Here is a 21586-nt window from a genome sequence, read left to right on the forward strand (position 1 = left end):
CCACTCTTTCTGCTGTTAGGCAATGGAAATTCAAGCATGGCATGCTGGAATTAGATTGCAACTCGGCTTTCAGTGCAAGCTCAAGCAGTTCTGAGGGTGTCTGTGAACTGGAAATTTTCACTCGSTGTTTCTGTTGTATGCATGACCCCAGCCAGCAATGGGCTGGCAGATAAATATTTTACCGTACATGCAAAAAAAAATAAAAATAAAAATAAAAATTTAGAAATTTCAGAAGTCAACCCAGTAAAAAAGCCAATTTTATCAGGCAACTGAGARGCTCCTATACAGCCTGCTAAGTGCTGAGTTCCTACTATTTCTCTTGGAGGCAACAGAACCGATCCAGAAGGAGCACAAATATTTTTAGAACAGGAGAAACACATCACTTCCCCCCACCTCCCCACCCTGGTTTTCAGCAGCAAAACAGATATATATTTGCTGAAGTTGTCCAAAAACCATCTAACATCCAGCTGAGGGGAAAACGCGTACGAGATTTGCAGTGTGATAGGTAAGAGTTTGACAGAGATGCACAAGTTTGAAGATGACCCTTTGAAGTGAAAGTGGTTGTGCAAACTCAATGACAACTTGCGGTTTAGAGTATTGCTTTTTTAATTAAGTTAGCAGTATAAAATACRGCAATTACTCCGGTGTATGCGCCCAACTTAAAAGCAACAATTATTCTAATTGAGGCAATCTGAAAAAAAAGGCTCTTTCCTCCAAACAAAAAGCCGCAATAACCGTATGGAGTAATCCCCTTAGCCTTCAGCAGCTGCAGAGGGAAGTGGATAGGTCTTGCTATGGGTAAGAGAGGTAACCRGACTCTTGGACTGTTAGAGCAGGTTTGGTAAGAGTGAGCTCCTGAGCCGAGGTCCATCTCCAAGCACACCTGTGTTGCTTGAAGCCTAAGGATGGTGAGTGCAAGCCCTGGGGTTAGTTGCAGTTGTGGAGGAAGGACGTGAAAACTGGCCGCGGGGCTGGGCCATCCTGGACAGCCTTCAGGTTGATCCGAGTGCAGAATCGGTCCCTGCTCTGGCTCAGCAGAGCTGCTGTACRTTGGTCAGCAGTACGGTCAGAGCTGGAAGGTCTCCAGAGAGCTGATCCGTACCAAAGAGCTTTGAAGGCCAGCGCTGAGACACTTCTCTCTGGTAGCTGCGGTGACAGCAGGTCCAGGGAAACCAGAATCTTGGGGAAAGAAGCTTTGTAGTGATTTGCATGGCTTTTTGTAGCTTAGGRCAGAGCTACAGTTGGGACAAGGCCTGGCTCACGGGCTCTTAAGATTCCTATCCTCTCCTGTTAAAACATCATGCGATGAAAGGGTGAATAAAATGCAAACTGAGACTAGCATTTTTTTTTTATTTTCCTTACTCAAAATTAAAAAGAAAAGCTAGCTGAAGAGTACAGAGGAAAACCTATAAAGCAGAAGAAAAGAGGTGTTGTGTTGCTGCAAAGGTCAGGTTTGGTGCATCAGGAGACATGAAGGAAATGGGATAAAGAGCTGATCAGTTCATCAGGAATGAGAAGCCAACTCCTGCATTGAAAAACCTGAACTCAATTCCCAGGAAATAGGCTGGAAAAAAGAAGTGGATCATMTGGAGTAAATGAGCTCGATAGAGGAGAAAGATGCAAAACCCAATCTAGCATTATTCTTCCAAATCAAACCATGCTTTTTGTGATAGACATTCTTCAAACTTCTTCTGAAAGTTCTCCAAAGACTCGTAGCTTCCCTTCAATTAAGGCCAGCATGTAGAAGGATGGGTAGTGTTTATACCCTCCTAGTGAGCACAGAACTTGGATATGTTTGTAGGGCCATCTGCTTTAAATGGGAGCAGCTCTTCTGAGGCCAGGAGAGCTGAAGTTGTGTACGGCCACAGAGGACATGGTGTGTTATTAGAAAGGGCTGCCCTTCCCTTTGCATGTTTCCATAATGCCAAGAAATACAAAATGCTATTTTCATATATAAAAAGCCTTCAAGAGGTAACGGAGACAGACTTGACATGAACAAAAAAGAGGGAAGACAGGAGAAACATTCAAGGGAGATTTGCCAAATATTTCCGTCCCTTCTGGGTCTAACATTTTTGTGATTATTGTGTCTTTAATGGGCTGGCTCATCTTTGCCTCCTCCTTAACCTCAGGAAATGTTTGTTGGTGGAACAGAGCATCCAGAAAATRAAAGAGAGACTAGAGTATAGAAAGGCCAAAATTATGAGCGGCAGAGTGCCTGAGCACTCCAGCAGTGCTTTGATTTCTGCTGCTTTACAGCTCAGATGATTTTAACAGAGCAATTGCCCACACACCTTTAAACACATGACAGAGGCTCACACTGATGTTTTGATATCGAATTCCCTGCGAGACCCTCTTTCAGATGTGCAAGTGCTGGGGGCAGYGGTGCAGTGGTGGCTGCAGCCTCGGACAGTCTCACCGTGCTGGGATTAATGGTGCAGTCAGGGTTGACTAAAGCTGCACTAAAAGCAAGCTCTGTTTTTCTAGAAGTGCCAGTGCCTTTGAACAAGTGCAGCCGATCCTTGCTCCTAGCAGCTTCTCCTATCTCTAGCGCATCCACATAAAGCAAGTGGTACATGGCAACTCTTTGAAAGTCTAGCATGGTTCTTGTTAGAAGCTCTGTTTCTGCAAGAAGGTGGATTAAAAAAAAGAAAGAAAGAAAATGGTACTACTTAGGCAAAGCTACAGTGAAGTATGTTCAGGAAGGTGCATGTGTGGTTGTGTGGTGTGTCCAGTGTGAACCACGCAACAAGGTAAATGCCAGCCTTGGGTCATGCCCATACATTCATGTTTGTTGCTGAGGCTTGCACATTAGACGACCCTGGGATCTTCACAAGATGTGCTTTCAGAGCTTTCTGACRTTTTACCAGTAATGCGTTGCAGAAAGGAGTAATGTCCCTTTTTAGGAARAAAACACTCCAAATGACAACTCCTTTTAGAGCATTTCAGCCAAAATCACAACAAAAAAAATCATGAAGCCATTCTAAGCTATGTAAAACATGCTGGGAGGGTTCTTTCAAACATATTTTCCAGGCCTGTTCTGGAGGATTGAAATCAGGCTTCTCAAATAGATGGTGACAGCCCAAGATAAGCCCCCCGAATAAGCTGAGCCACTATGAGAAAAAAGGGGAAGAGTTTCCAATTTGTAAAATCTGAAGTGAAGTTGAGGTCCCATGGCCTTCAGGAACAGCTTTGCTGTAATCTTCGATGGAGCCAAGTTTTTGACTTGAGTGTGCGTCGCCCCTTCTCAGTTTCCGCTGGTGATAAAAGCCAGGGGAGGAGCACAATCACTGCAATATTTCCCCTTGCCCAGCCCAACCTACATCAAAGGATAATGAAACAAAAGGGTTTAAGTCTGTCTGTAGGGTTTCCAAGATCAGTCTGAGAGGCAAAAGTTTGCAAATGACCCGCAATTGCTAGAAGGTTCAGTTTTGGAGAGTGGTAGAGTGGTGTTTTCGACAGAATTTTTGAGGTTAGCTYAATAATCGCTTTGGGGAAATGGAGGGAGGGTTTAGATGGCTGTGTTTTCAGCAGTGAATCATTTAGGCACTTTATAGTAGTTTGCAACTGAAATCCTAAATACTCAGTAGTCAACTAGTCCATGTGTAATGTAGCAAATGCTCTGAGGTAAATATGTTTAAAGCAAGCATTAAAAGGTCCAAAGATGACTTTATATGTCAAGCTAATATTTTGAATAAGGGATTAAACCAAAATCTTTCCGTCTTAAGATGAATTTTTCACAAGAGAACACATTTTAGTTTTTTTGCTCACTGTCTTTATGATTTGTTATGGGAAAAAGAAAAGCTCTGTAATGTGGGTTAAGCAGACCTTTATTGCGTGTGCCTGGAGTGGGATTTCCTTTTTGCCACAGGGAAAATAGGACTATGCATAGTAATCAGTGATTTCATTGCTGCTTTTCTTTCCTATTTCAGTGTATCCGTGGAAGAAAAGCAACTCTAGAGGAGCTTCAGACAGTTCACTCGGAAGCCCACACACTGCTGTACGGCACAAACCCTCTGAACAGACAGAAACTGGACAGCAAGAAACTTCTAGGTATAGTTCAGCATGGGGAGGGATCACCTTCCAGATATCTGATGTTCATGCTGCCAGCCACAGCACTTACACTGGCAATTGCTTGGCTTTAGTTGTCTGAAAGGTGGGCCCATGAGGCTCCGTCTGTCCTCAACTGTAGACAGTTTTCAAGAAGATTCATCCCATCTCATTCAAATGCCTGCCTGAGAGTGATGCAAGATGCATGTCCCATTCTTAAAGTAGATCTTTAAATCTAGGATATTTAAAATTACCTTTCATTAATGGCTTCAGAACCTGAAAGGATCCTCTCTGAGGAGGAGAGATGATTCAGTACCTGTTTTTATCCTTGGATACTCTGGTCTGTATATTAGATGGTTATGGAATACCCTCCTAAAAAACTTGGATCTGTAGCACCAGCCAGCTTCGTAGACATCAATGAACAGCTGCCTGGGCTGTATGGATAATCTGYGAGTAAGATGCATTTCTGTTAAGCAACCCGACATTTGTTGAATTTCAATGTGAATTTGCTTCCTCCTTTCACTGGTGCCTRGATGTGCCTGAAACAGGTCTGCCCTAGAATTTTCCATGCAAACGGTCTAGGGTAAAGTTACTCAGAAAACCAACTCCACCCACAGCAATCAAATCACATGAATTTTAGCAGCTTACCTGAAATGTATTCATGGAAACACCTTCCTCTCCCTTCATTTTTTGCCTTTTAGCAGCAGTAGGTGATGGATTGGAGAGACATTTTTTGGTAATTTTCATGTGGAGATCAGGAGTAAGACAGTTCTGGAATCTAGAAGTTGAGAAAGTTTATGTTGGAATTATCTTCACTTTACATGATATAAAAAGAGGATTAACTTGATGGTCTGCATGTTGTGGTAGTCACAGCAAAAGAACTGGAAAGAATTCGCAACACATTCAATATGTACATTAGATTCCCAAAGAGGAAAGCTATTAGCCAGTTGTTTAAACATATAATTAGCACTGTATTTATAGCTAAGTTACCACCTCTTTAAAACCCAGAGAAATGAGAGGTAGACACCTTTGGCTGAGTGATATCGCAATTAATGTGTGTGGTTTAAATAACCGATGACATCATGTTCTCAGTAGTATAAAACTCTTGCCTTGTGTAAGGCATATCTGGCAGTCCAAGCAAATGGTGTGTAAATTTTCTCCCAGCAGATTGGAGAAGTCTCTAACTCATTTGCAGGTGCACCACCTCCACCACTGATTGATTTTGCTGCAAATTCCTGGGACTAATTAACTAGCACTGAATGTCAGGATGTTTGTCGAGTATCCTCTGTGGATCAGATTCCCTGTGATGTGGTCTGGGCAGTCCTGTAGCATTTTTGATTCATTGGCTTTACTGGGCTAGGTCAGATACGGTCGGCACCCTGCCTCTGTCAGTGATCATCACCAGCATGGGGGGTAGATGGGGTAGTGTGTTGTCCTAACGCTTCTCATTTAGGAGTAATCTAACGTCAGGTGTCTGATACTGTGCACAACATTCGGGTTTAGGGTAGACTGTGATAATGCTGAATGTTCTCTACACGTTCAAAGATAAGATCCTCTTGCAATACTAGTCTATTCCCTTTTTGCCTCTTGGTATATATAATCTGTATCAGTGGTTCCAGAGATTTATTTGGGGAATTTATCTGACTATGCAGATATGCAGAGATTTTATTTGATTAGTATTGGRTTTGAGGTTCCCGGTTTCACTGAATCGTTCTTGAGGTTTTGTACAGAGAATCTGAGGGAAGAGGAGCTCTTGCTCTACCTTTCATGACTTCTCTAGTTTTATTGTGTCTTCACATACCATTGAATAACTCATTTTAAAATATCTRTAGGGATTAAGTTTCTAGTAAAGAAACTTCATTCTTCTAGTGAAGAGATAACTCTAGTACATGAGGGTATTCCATTACAAAAAGTTGCCTAGTTAGATGTAGTTTGTAAAGAAGGTGAGGTTGTCGAGAAGCAATATTACTGACAGATCAGTTTAAAGATGAACGTATTCACAGATATTAGACTAGATCTAGGTTGAGGCTACAGCCAGAGCTCCAGCGATGGCCCAAAATGCTGTCAGGAAACTACTTTTTCAGCATTTTCTTTTCAAGGCTGCAGCTGCAGACAAGAGGAGTCGTCCCTGGGATCTCCAGCAGGCGTCATTTTCCAACAGTTCTTAACCRAGCTTACAGCTTGTTTCCTCAACTCATTTGGCACCTTTTAGGCTTGAGCTGCTTACAGCGGGAGACTCACTCCCGACTCACGTAACTGTGTTTGTCCTGACAGCARCCAGTCACCTCTTCCCACTGCCCAGCAGTGCTGCCACACTATGCATGCACTGCAAACTGGCAAGAATGCTCACCGTGAGCAGCAGAATTAGCAGAAGAGCAAATGGCTTCGCCATTTTGCATGGCTGCCCCTTACCCTGTCCAGCAAGAGAAAATAGGTCGGTAACTTGACAGACGGATCTAGAGGGACAACACAGCCTTTCAAATGGCCTGTTGAAATGCCAAGATGTGTGAGCTCATCCGGGATGTTTCTGCAGCATCCAAGTAAAAGGTTGTCTTTGGGAAGCAGGGCAGGAAGCCCTGCTAAAAACAGCATGCTTTCTGAACTTGATGGTTTCCAAGGTGCTGGACCATAGCAAGGATGAGTGCCACTGATGTGCTAGGAAAACCTCCCAGAAAACAAATGGATTTAAGTATTTGTGTGGATGAGTGAGTGAGCCTGTAAGCAACTGCTTCTTCAACCATCTGCTCATTCTGAGGGTTTAAAAAGTTTTAAAATGTATAAAACCGCTTTGTGGGGTTCTTTTAAATATGTCAGCTGACTAATCCTGTGGAACTTTGATGTCTGAGGCTCACATACGCAAATGTATGTTTGTCAGACCTGAGTGTCTTAGTATTCATCCACCTGAAATGCAGTGGCTGACACTATAAACTCTTCTCTTTCAATAAACTTAGGAGCAAGAAAAAGTGTGAGAAATGTCAACCTAAAAGGAAGAGTTTGTAAAGCTGAGAAATGAAAACAAGGATTATGTCTTTATAAGCTTCTGTAAGTGGTAATCGGGATGTCCCTTCATCAGGCAGGTCTTGGAAAGGAAGCTGGAAGGAAGTAAATAGCTCAGATGTTTCAGAACTATAAGCAGATGTCAATTCATTCAGATACCATGGCTCAGCTGAATGCTTATACTTCCAAAGTACGTGTTATTCTGAAGAATATATTATATATTCCCTCTGGTCCTGTAGAGGGTTGCTTTTGAGGCTAAGTCTTTTTGCAAAGAGTGCCATTCTTCTCTAACGTGAGAGAAGCTGCTTGCTGCGATAGAAGACCACTGTTGATATTGAAGTTGCCTTTCCCAGAGGAGCCTGRGCATTACGAAGTTTTGCTTTCATATGTTTTTATCAGATGGATTTAAAGACAGTAGCTTTCCACGCAGGTTGCATAACCCTACTCCTTGAAGTGTTGCTGAAGCCCTTGAAAGTCTCAAGGTGCAAAATCAGAATCCATCCCTTACTTGGTGTTGTAAAGCATTGGAGCCTGTTGAACAAGTTTAAACTTAGGCAAATAAGGCTGCTTTTAATTTACGTCCAATTGTTGTCAGAAAGATAAATATTTAAATAATAGATGGATTAGAAGTGAAAGATGTGGCAGGAGGTCTAAGGCAGGGTGATCTGAGAATTTTCCTATGCATGCAATCAAAGAATGAATCTGGCTGTGCACTCAGATTAATAATACAGAGGCATTAGCTGTGCTTTGAGTTGAAGGGATAATGTATGTGTTGGCGACGCATCTGACACCAGTATACAACCCTGCAGAATTTTGACCACATGATAATATTGCTGATGTAAGGGCAGAGAAATTGATGTTACTGTTCTTACCAGTTACTAAATTAGACCTGAAGATATTTTTGCCATTCTTCCTCAAATTCTTAATGTTGGTTTTGCTCTTTCAGTCATAACACTTGTTCTGTTTGCTTGCCACTGGTTTATTTTTTAATGTTTTCTTCTTCTATGAAGCTGATGTGCTCCAAAACCCTCTAGTAAATCTGTAGATGACGGATAATTAGGATGTTTTTCCTTTTTATGATTTCCAATCCTCCTTCAGTTGAAAGTGGTTAAAATGTTAATCTTAGAAGACATACTTAGCAGTTATGGGTAGCATCTCAATCATTTAGAGTTCAGCTTGGTTGCCTGAAATGCAGAACACACACAAACCTTTCAAGAAGTGGGATTTATGGAAGGCTTTTGTGCTGTGAAAGGCTTTTGAACAAGTGTGAGTGTGTATGTTATGTATTCATTGAAGTATAACTAGGTTATCTGTGTGTTTTTTGAATGTTATAATGAAACCAAAGTCCATAACTGTGTTGAATAAAAGTTCAGCATTGCCATAAAATTGGACCCAAACTTGGTGAAATTTGACTTTTTGAGGACTTAATATTTTTTTGTTGTTGTTTCTCTTTTCTTCCTGCAGGTTCTCTAACGTCAATGTTTGTCAGGCTTCCTTGTGGTGGTGTCGGGGTGAGTAGTTGCTTTAATGTGTAAATAATGTCCTGTTTGTTCTCCAAGTCCCATTGCTAACAAAAATCGTTGCTTTGCATTCCATCAAGCGGATAATTGCCACCAGATGTTACCCATAAACATGGTCTGTCTGGGGTGCGGGGTTGCAGTGACAGCCTCACGTGCATTTCTTCAAAAGCAATGTGAAGTTTTTAAACTGGTTTGGAGTCCTGAAATGTGTGCGACATCCAGAGGCATGTTTTGTCTCTGGTTTTTGGGATGTGAAAACTCATTTCCCAGGCAGTGATGTTTAATGGCTTGGAGATTACTGCGTTTTAAAGCAACTACTGAAGACAAAAAAGCACTGCAACTGCACAAAAAGCAAGATGTGCTTTTCATGTTGCTCATGCTGTGTAGGTGTTTCATCTTCAGTTTCTGTACTTTAGAGTTGCCTGCTACAGGTGGAAAATGCATTAATAAAATAGGGATATTGCAGCATAATATTTGGGAAGTTCCTGTAAACAGTAAGTTATTGTATTTGTGTCCGTGCTATATTATTGTCCTAGAGCAAAATGTCCCATGGGTTACACAGCACAAGGGAATTGCAGTCTTCAGTATTTGTTACCTTTCATTTTTGGGGCTCGAGGCAATTGCACATGAATTCTGAGAGAGATGGCTGAAATACCTGTCCATCCATCATGTAAAAGCTGAACATTAGTTTTCATCTGTCAAGATTCTCTGGTAACAAAAAGACAAGTTTTCTTGTTTGTTTGTTCTCAGAAGATTGGGGGGGAAAAAACATGTTCAAATATTTTATGTTGAAAGTTTGAGGTTTATTTTGAAGCCTGAAAGCTTGAAAGTTTTCCTTTCAAGTCAGACTTTTCTGCTGTAAAACTTGTGCATAGGGTGACACTACAGAAAATCTCGGAGATCAGGAAGGGAAAAGAATGAGAAGAGACAATAAAAGGCATTGTGTTTGAAAATTCACAGTGGTAGTTCTTATGCATAATTGTAGCTCGTGAGGTTGAATTGAGAGGTCTGGATTCTGTTATGGAAATGAAACAAAATTGTTTTCTTCCTGAGTCTTTGCAAAATCGCTGCTTTGAAAATTATCCCGTCAGAAAAAGAATAATCGGCATTTATTCATACCACCACCACTGAGCACTCATAGAGATATTTTATTTTGTATTGTAAATATGCTGCAGTCTCCTAATTCATGGCAAATTTTTGGCTAGAGTTTAAAAGGTTTGGATTTACTCTGCCCTGCAGACAGGCATGCCATTCAAAGCAAAAATTACCATTTGCAAGTGAGGACTGAATGGTAACAAGTAGAGAGAGTGCCTGAGCCTAGTGCAGTCCTGGAAGTCTTGCATTAAATCCGAAATCAAGGCAGGAAACACACAGTGCTGGTATTATTGATATGCCGGTAACATTCTGAAGATAGCGTTTGCAGTTGGTTAGTTTATGGTCAGTTATCTCTGTGTAACCTTAAAATATTAAAGCATTTGCTAACGTTTCTACAGTGTTTTAGTAATTTCAATGGATATTTCCATGTTGTAGTGGAAAAGCTTTTGAAAAGTGGCATTTGCCTAGTAATCAACAATACGATAGTCAGATTTTTCATAAACATGAATTTTGGGGCGTTTTTTGTTTTGTTTTGCTTTCCCATTTACATTGGAATACAATGCCTGTTATTTATGTAGTTCGACTGCTTTCCTATCTGATAGAGAAAAATATGTTCCTTGCGTTTGGCATGCGTTTCTTATGATTATATACACAGCAGCTGTGTATTTGTAGAGAAAATGAGTGTGTGGTGGAGAATGACTGGTGGCAGCATATTAAAGAGGGAGTGTTTTGCACTTCTGTGTAGTGCGGGTGGATTTAAGTGTAGGCCATCTCCTTTGGAGGGGACAGTACATGCAGTCATCTTACAAGGTACTTTCAAGCCTGTTTCCTACTGGCTTTGGAAGTGCAAGATTTGTAAAGAAAGTTGGCTATGCAATGCTGTATTTTTACTGAAGAAATACGGGGAAGACTGTAGCCTTTGTTGACGGGCTGGTTCTATGAAACAATTTGTCCCAGAGTTGATTTACTGTGAGAAAGTGTTGCAAGATGCCCCATAGTGATGTTTTAGCTGAGGCCACAAAGCCTGCCTTTCAGTAGCAGATGAAAAAAACCTATTTTCTGTGCCAAAGAGGATGACAAGATACTTTTAAGATGAGTGTAACATTATGAGAAGAGAAGCTTTTAATAAAATCAGGAGCTAGGCTAAAATATCAACTATGAAGACTGTTAGCAAATAGGAATTTGAAAGCGTGATAAAATTCTGAGAAGTTCATCTGGTGAAGACTGCTAGTTTATTGAATGCTGGTTGTTATGGTGCAAACTAATCATTTTAAATTGTTCTAGCAAGAGGGCTTAGAGGAAGTTTTACTGTTTTTTTTTTTCCTGCTGTTGCTTAACAGACTATTATGTAGGTAGCTAGATGGCATTTCTGACTAATGAAAAACTTTGGAGTTGTATCTGGACTCTCTCTTGTTCAAGATCACCAGGTAAGCAGAACATGACTCACCTTTGATTCAAAAGAACTTTAAGCTTCCAGCAATCAGGCTTTTTTTGCAACGTTTTCTTGCAAGTTGAGAAGGTTATGCTAGCTTAAGGTGCTCAAGTCACTTTGTACTAGTTCCATTGGTGTTTTTCTGATAATAAAGGAAAATCAGGTGCACATGATGATGAGAGGGCATGGTGGACAACTGCTTGACTGCCTAAGGCCGACGTTTGTAGTTTGCTGTCTTGTGTCCTTCCTCCTGAATGTGGGAGGTGAACCACTAAGAATGATATAGCTACACAGCCCTTAGTGTGCTGGTGAGATCAAGCCTTGTTTCCATTTTCTATGTTGTCTTTGGGATGGTAGAGCAGCTGATGGAGTGACCACATGCCTATGGGAGATGGACACAGTCAGCTGAACACCTGTAAAAAGTCATTTCCTGGAGAAGCAAGCTAGATCCCTGCCTAGGTATCCATGCCCAGTTTTGGAGAAGAATTTCAACATGGAATATTTCTGCATGGTTCTCTGCTTTTGTCACCTCAAGATAAGTGCACTTTAGTGGAAGTCTTGTTGGTCTTTAAATTCAACTCACCAAGATACTAGACAGTTTTGCAGCTGGCCAGTTGCTTCATAAGGTATGTTTTACCCAGGGAACTTGAGTCAACCTGCTATAGAGTAAGGGGGGACCAGTCCTCTTCTGAGTTCACTGCTGATTAGAATATGGGAAACAAAAGTCAGAGTTTCAGTCCCACGGAAATCTTTGTTTTTTGTTGAAATGCTGCAGATGAGGGGATAGTTGGTTATCAGATGTGCTCTGCTGATGGTATTGCATTTATTCACAGTCATCACAATGAAAACTGACTGCAGAGAAATAAAGATGGTCTCCTGATAACAAAAAATTGAGCAGTAAAGTAGCTTATGAAACTCAGTGTTGATGGATGCAAAATAATGCATGTGGGCAGGTGCAGGGAGAGGCCTGGAGTAGGTGAAAGCAGAGTGATTACTCTTTGTTAGAATTCAGGAGCTGAGAGCCTCAATTGAAATTATGGGATAGCAAGTTTAAAACAAAGTTCTTTCTCTGCACACAGTTAAACAATAGAACTTTCTTCCACAGGGGATGCTACAGAGGTTGAAAGAATAAATGGGTTTAAAAGGCAATTTAGGTGTATTCATGGTGGGGAAAGCCCATGAAGAGCTGTTAAGCACAAGTATAAAGATGCGTTCTGTATCTCAGGACACCTCTATAGTGGGGATTGCTAGAAGCTGTACGAATGAGCTATCAACACATGGCTATTTGCCCTGCTCTTACGCTTTCCCTGAGTATCTSCTGCTGGCTAGTGTCAAACCAGAATATGGGCTTGATTGCAAGGAGGCARTCGAACCACAGAGGACTTTCTCCTCTGAAGTTACACCTCAGACCAAACACTTGGCTCTGAAAGGAAGAGTTAGGGCATGGTCTGTTCATCAGAGATGGAAGTCAGAAACTTCCCTCCAGTGGTCTGGAAGGCTCAGAGGTGTTCTCTTTCAATTAGTGCTTTATGGTACATATTTTCTTGCTGAAGAAAATACCTTAAAGGAAGCCTGATTGGGTCAGAGAATTGTATATCCTTGAGGAAAAAATGATACACCACCGGACTGTCTCCTAAGTACATGTCCTAACAGTGACCTCAGGCTCATAGATTGAAAAGGGGGGTTGTAACACAGCTTGGCTGTTAGCTATATATTTGTGATTTTTACAGTTCTCGCTATTGAAATAGTTATTGTTACACCACACCAGGTTGACCGCAGTGTCTGACCTGACGCCACCTTCAACAGTATCAATAAGCTTCAGACAGGAAAGATGTAGTCTCTACTGCTTCTTTYTCTTCCATTCTATTCCCAGTTATCTTAGTCTTATTTTTGTCATATACTAGAGGTCCCAAATCTCTGAAAGCCATAAATCTCTCTCCTACCTTACTAGCTGCATTCCTATCCTTGAGCTAGCACCTTGGATAATAGGACCAGTAGAGGCAGGAGAATATGATGAGCAAGTTCCTGAGGTTAAGTTTGTATGCCTGAAGTTTGTAGTTGTTTGTAGGAATTGGGAATGAGTTTTCTCCTGTCCAAAGAGATGTGGCTACAGCTAAAATTTTTCTCCTTTTCTGTTTTCTCCTCTGTAACTTACTCACATCACATCATCTACATAGCTATCCCCCTGGTGACATGACAGAACATTGCTTTTCCTTTTCACTGTCCTGTTAGGATTGCAGTTTATTCACCAGCGCTTGTGGTCAAACTCAGGCACCTTGCTTAGCAGCATTGCCTTCTCAGTTGCCCTCAGTGGAAGTGAGGCAACATATCAGGAATGTTCCCATTCTGTTTTAAATGTTTGGGGGAATATATGAATTTTCATGAGTTCTTCTTAATAGAGAATGTGACAAAGGAAGTAAAAGAAAGGAAGAAGTTAAATGCAAATCTGTTGCATGAACCTTTTCAGTCTTACTCTTTAAAAACTAGGTCACAGTGTCTCAAAATCAATGGGATAAGGATAAATTGGCTCCCCAGTGTTTGGAAACTCTTATGAGTTTTCCCTTATTCATTTGTTTTATAAGAGGAACCCTTCACATTGTTGTAACCGGCACTAACAACCCCTTTCCCATCTGCAATTACTCTGATCTTAGCAGGAACAAAAAAAAGCACAGAAGCACTTATATCAACAGATGTGGACTCTGATTTAAACAACAGTAATCTGTTCCTGCTGATCTTTACTTTAGCAACATCTGCAAGTGCACTATGCAGTATGTTTGCTTAKAGACATTACCTTTACTTCTCTATAATACACACTCTTTTCTTAATATATTACTTACATGTACCAGAGCATTACATAATACTGGATAACTAGAAGTAGGTTTTGGAGAAAAGATTTTGAACTTGGAAATTCTGCAAAATAATTCAAGCATACTTACATATTAATACTTCAAAAAGTTCAAAGATCTGATATTATAATGTTGAATATTTTCTAACTTTTTTGTTTTCTTTCATGTATATTTTATCTATGCACATGCAGATACAGGCATTAGTATTTTTTTCTTTTGTGGAATAAGGTGTTCTTTTTTTACCTTGTAAAGTCTTGAGGAGTGTATGTAAAAAAATTTTTTACCTGTGCTGGTGTGCAGCATGCAGCACAGAGCAGAGATGACAAAAGTGCTTCAGAGGACTGGAGCATCTGCCCTATGAGGAACAGCTGCGAGAGCTGGGCTTGTTTAGCCTGGAGAAGAGAAGACTGAGAGGGGAACCTTATCAATGTGTCTTAAGTATCTGAAGGGAGGATGTCAAGGGGATGGGGCCAAACTCTTTTCAGTAGTGCCATGCCAAAGGACTAGAGGCAATGGGCACAAACTGAACCACAGGAAGTGCCGCCTGAATGTGAGAAGGAATTTATTTCCTGTGAGAGTGACAGAACTCTGGCACAGGTTGCCCAGAGAGGTTGTGGAGTCTCCTTCTCTGGAGATATTCAGGGCCTGCATGGCTGCGACCCTGTCTCACATGCTCTAGGTGCACTAGTCGATCTCCAGAAGGCCCTGCCAACCTTACCCATTCTGTGATTCTGTGTGAAAAAAAGGGCTACCATGGAATGCAAATGAGAAGAAACTGATTAGAAAGTCTTAGAAGAACAAAATGTGGTTATTTAATCAGTGCTTTAGAGTGCTAGGAGATGCACTTAGATAGAGATAATTCTCTGGCAGCATGGATGGCATGTGCTGCTAACTCTAAGCATAATGAGAGAAGAGCAGAAATCTTTTGTTCTCCTTTGCTTTGTAGAGTCTGGAACTGCTGTGTGAAAATGTCTCTACTGGTCCCTATTTTTAAATGACTATCTGGATAGCTTTCTAACTGAAGAAAAGATTAGGATAATGAAACCTTTTATAAGATCCACTTCACTACAATTTGAAATTGTTCTGCATTTTTATATAGTACAGTATATAGTGCTAATAGGAACCTCATTGTTTACATTAATAAAGACTTAAAGTTTATAAGGAAGGAGAGAAACTCTTTCAGATCTCATCTGAAACATCTCAGGCATTCTTCCTAGAAAAGAGCATGTGTCAAACTGCTGACCCTTCCTTTCCTGCATTCCCTCATCGTTTTGTAATAATTATATATGTTGTAGAGGTTAAGACTGTGCAGCAGGTCACAAGCTTTGAATTCCCTCTCCCCGCTTCTGGAGTTCCTCAGCTCTCCTAAGAGCTCATGTAACAGAAGCAGCAGCTCCTTTATTGGAATGAACAAACCACTATTACTATTTTCAAGAAGACAGGTGCGCTGACCAAGACAACTACTCCTAACCCAACAGATGTGGAGGACTTGATGTCTCTGACACAGTTGTATCATCCAGTTCAAGAGAGAAAGAGAGAAATACACACTGGTGGATCAAAAAAAAAAGGCAAGAAATATACTTCCTCTCTCTCTGTAAAGTCCTTCCAGATGGGAAGGCTGATGTGCTATCCCAGCAACAATTACTATGATGGCAGCTACATCAAAGAAATCATAAGCGGGGAGAGCCAAGTAATGTCTCCTCTGTAATGAACCTCAGAATTCAAGAATGATGGAGGAGTCAACAGCAGCCCATGCACCAAGCAGCAGCAGCTTCAGAGACAGAGAGCAGTCCAGCTCAGGGCCACATTAATAACATTTTCCACCATGGCAAAGTCTACGCCCCTGTACTGCGAAGCACTGATGACTTCAGTAGGACTGTTCAAACACTTACAGTGAAACAGATGATGAAGTGCTGCCTTGGATTACAGCCCAGCAGTCTCCAGACATCCGTTCTGAGCAAAGTGGCTGGGTGTTAAATCCTTATCTTGGAGGTGTTTGTGGACAGGGTGGAGCTGTGGAGAACTTGTGGATGGGAACAGACATCTCTTGACCAAATCTTCCCCTTGTTGGGTAGCTAAATGTGGAGRGTGTGGCAGAGTCCTTGCAATTGGCTCCCAAACTACAGGTGGAATTCTTTTCTAGGTACTTAATTTCTTTCTGCGGAAATAATAACTCTTCAAAACCACTCTGTCTTGCCTTCCTCATTCTCTTGAAATGCTGCCAATGTGAACCTGGCTTTTTCAGGCATCAAAGGGCCTGAACTTAACAATATTTGACTAAGAAGCTTGGTGACTCTTGCATGCCTTATGGGAAAAGCTAGCAGAAGCAAGTCTAAGGAGGTCTTAGGGTCCTGTTGGACCTACCTGGTTTTGAATAAAGACATGCCTATGACATCTGAATTTCTCTTTCTTTGTGTGTGCGTATTTCTGTTTCTCTGATAACTTATAATGAATAAAGGCAGTGGTCTGCAATTTTGCAGACCTGATACTTGGTGTAGTAAGACAAAGAGAGGGGGAATCTCTTGGCTGCAGGTGTCCTGAAACATTTTCTTTCAAGAGCAAGAAAGACTCTCTGAATAAATTTGCTCGGTCCAGATCACATGGTACAGCTGTATCTCACTTCAGTGAAGCCTTCAGGTGACAAAAATGTGAGCCACCACTGTGTGGCCCTCACTTTGTAGAAGTGAGGCAGCAGATAGTCCTGCAGAGCCTGTGAATTTTATCCTTACCAGAAACGACAAGAGCAGGACTAAATCCTACAGAAAGTCAGGCAGTCAGCTCCATAGCAAAAAAGGAAATAAATGTTCCCAGCTGTTAAAAATACATACATCTTGCACTCTCAAAAACTTTGATGAAGAGGATCTGGGAATGAAGACTGATRCATTTCCCAAGCACTGTCATAACACCTGAGCTGCAAAGTAACTTCACCATCTCTTAATATCTATAATGATATTTCTGTTCCCATGTTACTGTCCAAATTGACAGGCACCTAGGAGAGCCCCTGTACCAAGAATAGTTAATGTAGGCTTTTTTTTTTTTTTTTTTTTTTTTTNNAGAGCCTGAGACAGTGAATGTACTGGCAGTATTACACTGACACTATAGAGGTGCCTTCTTTGGTATTCTCATGAAGCTTTCTTGGTTTACTTTTGACTTCAAAACCATCCTCATGACAGATGTTGCCAGAAGTTGTCACTGATAACAGGCCTGGAATTATCTCCACTGACTTTAATGCAGCCATGAAGAAGGTGGATCAATCTCRTGTTGGGCTGCTTGTGTCTCCCTACAGTTCAGCAAGCAAACTGGATGCCATGTGAGACAATCTTTTTCTTTCATTCCTGCTTTGCCATTGTTTCCACAAATACGCTCAAGGTGGAGTACTTCTTGAAAAATAGCTGGTGATCCTGCACACTGAACAACATTACACTCACCCTGCGATGTTCCCGGGCAGCCAAACTGTCCTGACATGGGCAGTTCCAGTAGTCTGGATTTTGCAAAGGCTGTGACAAGACAAGAAGGCTTTCCTTTCATGCTGGCATGCAAACAGATTGGGGTGCTTTAAAGGAGATCCAAGCAGCTCTTTCCCAGCAGCAAGTCAGCCTAGAAACAGTCCCCCAGGAATCCCCCCAACCCTCGCACCTTGTTTTGCAGTTTCCAACAGAATTGTAGTAAAAATTGAACAGGCATTTTGTCATGTGTCTGCAAACTAATCTTGCCTTTGCATAGTTGTCGAGATTAATGTGGTAAAAGCCAACAGTTCTTACTTTTTGTTTAAATTAGAACGTGATCTCATATAATAACGAAGCAAAGACTATCTCAAAAATGTCTTTCCTTTTCTTGCCTTTTGTCTGTTTGCATGTTTTCTAAGGCAAAGTGATCCTGGTCCTGTCAAATATTTGGCATTTAAGTAAATGTCTGTAGTTAGCACCTAGATGGTGAAGGTCTGTTGTTAGCTTTAATGAGACAGAATTTATCTTACGATTCTCCAGGGAAGTTTATGTCAACATAAATCTGGCAGGAGTAAGTTGGGCAGGCGTTTTTTAAACGTACATTGTTTAACATCCTTCTTCATTATATTCTCATTTTTAATAGAATTGTTTTATTTTTTAAAAACTTTTTTTATTTCATCCATTTACTCCAGCAGTTAAAGAGAAATCCTGTGCTCTTAGAAGAATATTGGTAGGAGAAAATTGAAAATTTGCAGTGCTTGAGATACCGAATTTACATCTGTATTACAGCTTTGACCCTGCAGCACCACAGAGCTATTGAAAATTGTCATCTCTTTAGTGCCTTTTGTTGGGACAGACCCTCAGTAGCTCTGTCATTAGTTGTCACTATTGTGGTTTGCAGCTTCCTTCATGTGTGGAGACAGAGCCCTGTTGGCCACTGCTGCACTCTAGCATGCTCACCCTTCTGATGAGAGTGACTCCCACGCCTGGCATTGCTACGATCAGTTCTGCAAATATGTGCATTTTACACATTTGAATGATCGCTCTGCAAAACAGGGAGTCCCTGTTTCCTCGGTTAGCCTTATTGTTCCTGAAAGTGGTTTCTGTGTGTCTCGATTAGGTTGACAGCGACACAATTTGGAATGAAGTTCACTCATCTGGTGCTGCTCGCCTGGCTGTGGGCTGTGTCATCGAACTTGTTTTTAAAGTAGCCACCGGAGAATTGAAGGTTGGTACAATAATAACACTTGGCTTTGATACTGGCTCTGTACAGGAATCAGCAGAACTCAGTTCATGGCTGTGTTATGCAGGAGGTCCAGTTAGCTTTATTTTAATGGCACCACCTGGCTCTAGTCATAAAAATCTTTGAGGGTATCAGCAAGTAAACAGCAGACTCTTGATGAATGTTCTTACAAACTGATCAAAAAGAAGAAAGAAACCAGAGCAACAAGTGAAATCATTATTCCAGTGATACCTGAGGGTCTTGCTGTTGACTTCGGCTAATTTGCTGTTTAAATTACCTCATTCAGAAGTTTTTTTTTTCCTGAATGGTAGGAAATACTAACCAGTCTCCATAAAATTCATGTAGATCCACCCCCCCCCCCAAAAAAAAAAAAGAAAAAAAAAAGCATCATGTGCTACATTGGTCTTGTGAGAAAAACTATCAAGAGCAACTACATAATTCCAAAGCAGAAATAGCAGTTCTGGCTGCAAATCTGCATGCATCTCAGTGAAATAAATGTTCCTTTCCTTCTCATTTCTTCCTTCTCTTATTTTTGTGTGTAGAATGGATTTGCTGTTGTTCGACCTCCAGGTCACCATGCAGAAGAAAGCACACCCATGTAAGTATGCCTATGTGCTTTGATCAGCTTGCTTCAATGTCTATCTATTATGTGATCTACAGATATAAATTAGAAAAGGAGTTTATTAGTTTATTATTGCATATATTAGTGTTATGATTTCTTGGGATTGCTACATAGTTGAGTATTAGATTCCAAAGCTCCTGGTAATCCTCTAGAAGAAGGAAAGATCCTGCTTTGGTTTTGATACAGGTATATATTTTGGTAAGGACAGCATTAAAATTGTGCCTTGACAAAGCATTTGTACTMTTATTTACTCTTGTGAATTGTCTTAACTTAAAATATTAATGTTTCTCCTAATGTGAGGAGAGCAAGGATCTGCAACTGATAGTAGCATATCAAACATAACTATGTATCCTGGGGTTAAAACATGGAATTAGGAGAGTGTTGGAGTGTGATGGCTTCACGAAAAGAAAGCTGAAGTCAGGCACGTTACACGAGTTTAGTAGAGCTGAGTTTGTAGTAGGGTTTTGGCCACTGGATCATACTGGGCTTCTGGATGTGACTTAAAGTTCCATGTCCTTGGCTTTGTGACTAATTCGGGGAGCCTGGGGCGCTTTGGTCCCAGATCTCAATTTTTTTTGCTGGATTCCCCTTGGAACACTGTTTCAGGGCCTCTCTGAGGCAGACTGCTCCTTTTCCCATGATGCGCGTGGCCACGCGCTTCAACTGTCGGTCCTTTCCCTTCTTTCTCCTCTTTCTGCATTCTTCCCCCTTCAACCCTGTTCCCTTTGCCCATATAGGAGCACTGGGGAGCAGTTTGCGTGGAGCAGCACTGCAGAGGGGTTTGGAAAGCCATTGAAGCAAGCTGATCAAAGCCTTCCCCTTCTCTTGAGAGATCGCAAGGCACCTGCTGCTGGATGGCTATTTTGTGCTCCTAATTGAGCACGCATGTGTTTTTAGGGAGGAAAGAAGAGTGAGAGCCGTGGAAATCTCTTCCTACTGTGTTATATCTGATGATAGATGTATTGGGACCAAGGCAAACCTATAATTAACACCTCTTTWTTTTTCCTCACTCTTTTTTCCCTCCCTCCCATCACCTCCAGGGGTTTCTGCTACTTTAACTCCGTGGCAATTGCAGCCAAGCTGCTTCAGCAAAGACTGAACGTTAGCAAAATTCTTATAGTGGACTGGGTGAGTAACATAGATTCTTACCCATGAAGAGATCGAATGGAAGTTTTTCTTTGTTTTAGGGGAGGATTTATTTTTGTCATTTTTCTTGCAAAGGCAGCCTAGGCTTTTTAAATTGAGGGAAAAAAATGTTGTCTGCGGTTGGTAAGCCAAAATGCTTTTGTTTTTATTTTTTAATAAAAGATCTCTGAAAGAGTGCATAGATTTCAGAACAAAATTAGGATTTTAATTGCACTCTTACTTCCCCACTCCCACCAAATCTGTGCAATCCTGAATAACTAGTTGCCTTCTATAGCAAGACCATAACACAGTTGCAAGGATGGATAATTCTGACAGCTGTGCTCTTTTTTTCTCAAGGTTGTTGGGCTTAATCATTATTATCAATCCCAGCTGTACTTTCAAGACGTGATGACTGATTATTGAAAGGGACAAGCTGTCTGGCATGGCTTGGCCATCCGTCTAGATGGTCTCAGTGACCTGCCACTAGGCCAATGCAGCTTCTCTGTGTTTGGTCAGGCAGTCAAATGTCATCTGTAATGTGGGCAAAGATAGTGAAATATTCTGCATACAGTGCATTTAAGTTGCAGTAGACCTTATTTGAATTTTTGCTATTATGATGTATAGATTAGGGGAAAAAAAMTGACTGTGAATGCATTTAAGTGCCTGGGTATCAGCTACAAGTTTTGGTTAGATTGCCACAAATCTTCCATGGACAGGAGAGTTGAAAGRGAAGTATTTTTCTTTTTGACTTAGTAGATGGACATTGTTTTCCTCGCTTCCCACTGACACTTTTTCATGTTGGAAAGAAGGGGCATTTTGCATACCCATCCCCCATGATGCATTTGTGCACCAAGTAGAAATGCAGTAGAGGATCTGGGCTGTGAATTTGTGGTGTTTAACCCAGATGGGCCCAACCTGAGAAATTTACTGAGACTTGCTTTAGTGTTCACCCTACATACTGATTAAAAACATAAAACTGGGGAACTGACATAGGCCTTCTTTCCCCTTGTCCTGCAAGGTTGTGTATCAGTCCAATTCTCTCCAAGAAAATTAATCTTATCTTCAGTTTTGCTGTATATTTGAGTTTGTGTTTACTCCTATTTATCCTGCTTTGTTAAACGGAAAGTATAACATGAAGCCAGCCACTCAATGTAGATTATTCTCATTTGCAATAAACTGCTTCAGTGAGATCAGAGAAGCCCAGAAAACAAAA

General features: G+C 41.1%; 1 protein-coding gene across 4 annotated transcripts in view; it reads left to right on the forward strand.

Annotated features, from left to right (window-relative positions):
- Positions 1 to 21586, forward strand: part of HDAC4 (histone deacetylase 4) — a 270470-nt gene that overhangs the window by 221546 nt on the left and 27338 nt on the right. For all 4 annotated transcript variants that reach the window (XM_085304382.1, XM_085304384.1, XM_085304383.1 and 1 more), the window contains exons 16-20: positions 3930 to 4050; positions 8509 to 8555; positions 18504 to 18611; positions 19169 to 19224; positions 20289 to 20376. In XM_085304382.1, coding sequence (XP_085160508.1) covers positions 3930 to 4050; positions 8509 to 8555; positions 18504 to 18611; positions 19169 to 19224; positions 20289 to 20376 — 420 coding nt within the window. The remainder of the gene's footprint in view (positions 1 to 3929; positions 4051 to 8508; positions 8556 to 18503; positions 18612 to 19168; positions 19225 to 20288; positions 20377 to 21586) is intronic.

This window comes from Rhea americana, unplaced genomic scaffold (genome assembly GCF_003343005.1).
Source record: "Rhea americana isolate MKP2758 unplaced genomic scaffold, rheAme1 scaffold_209, whole genome shotgun sequence".
In the NCBI taxonomy this organism is placed as follows: Eukaryota; Metazoa; Chordata; class Aves; order Rheiformes; family Rheidae; genus Rhea; species Rhea americana.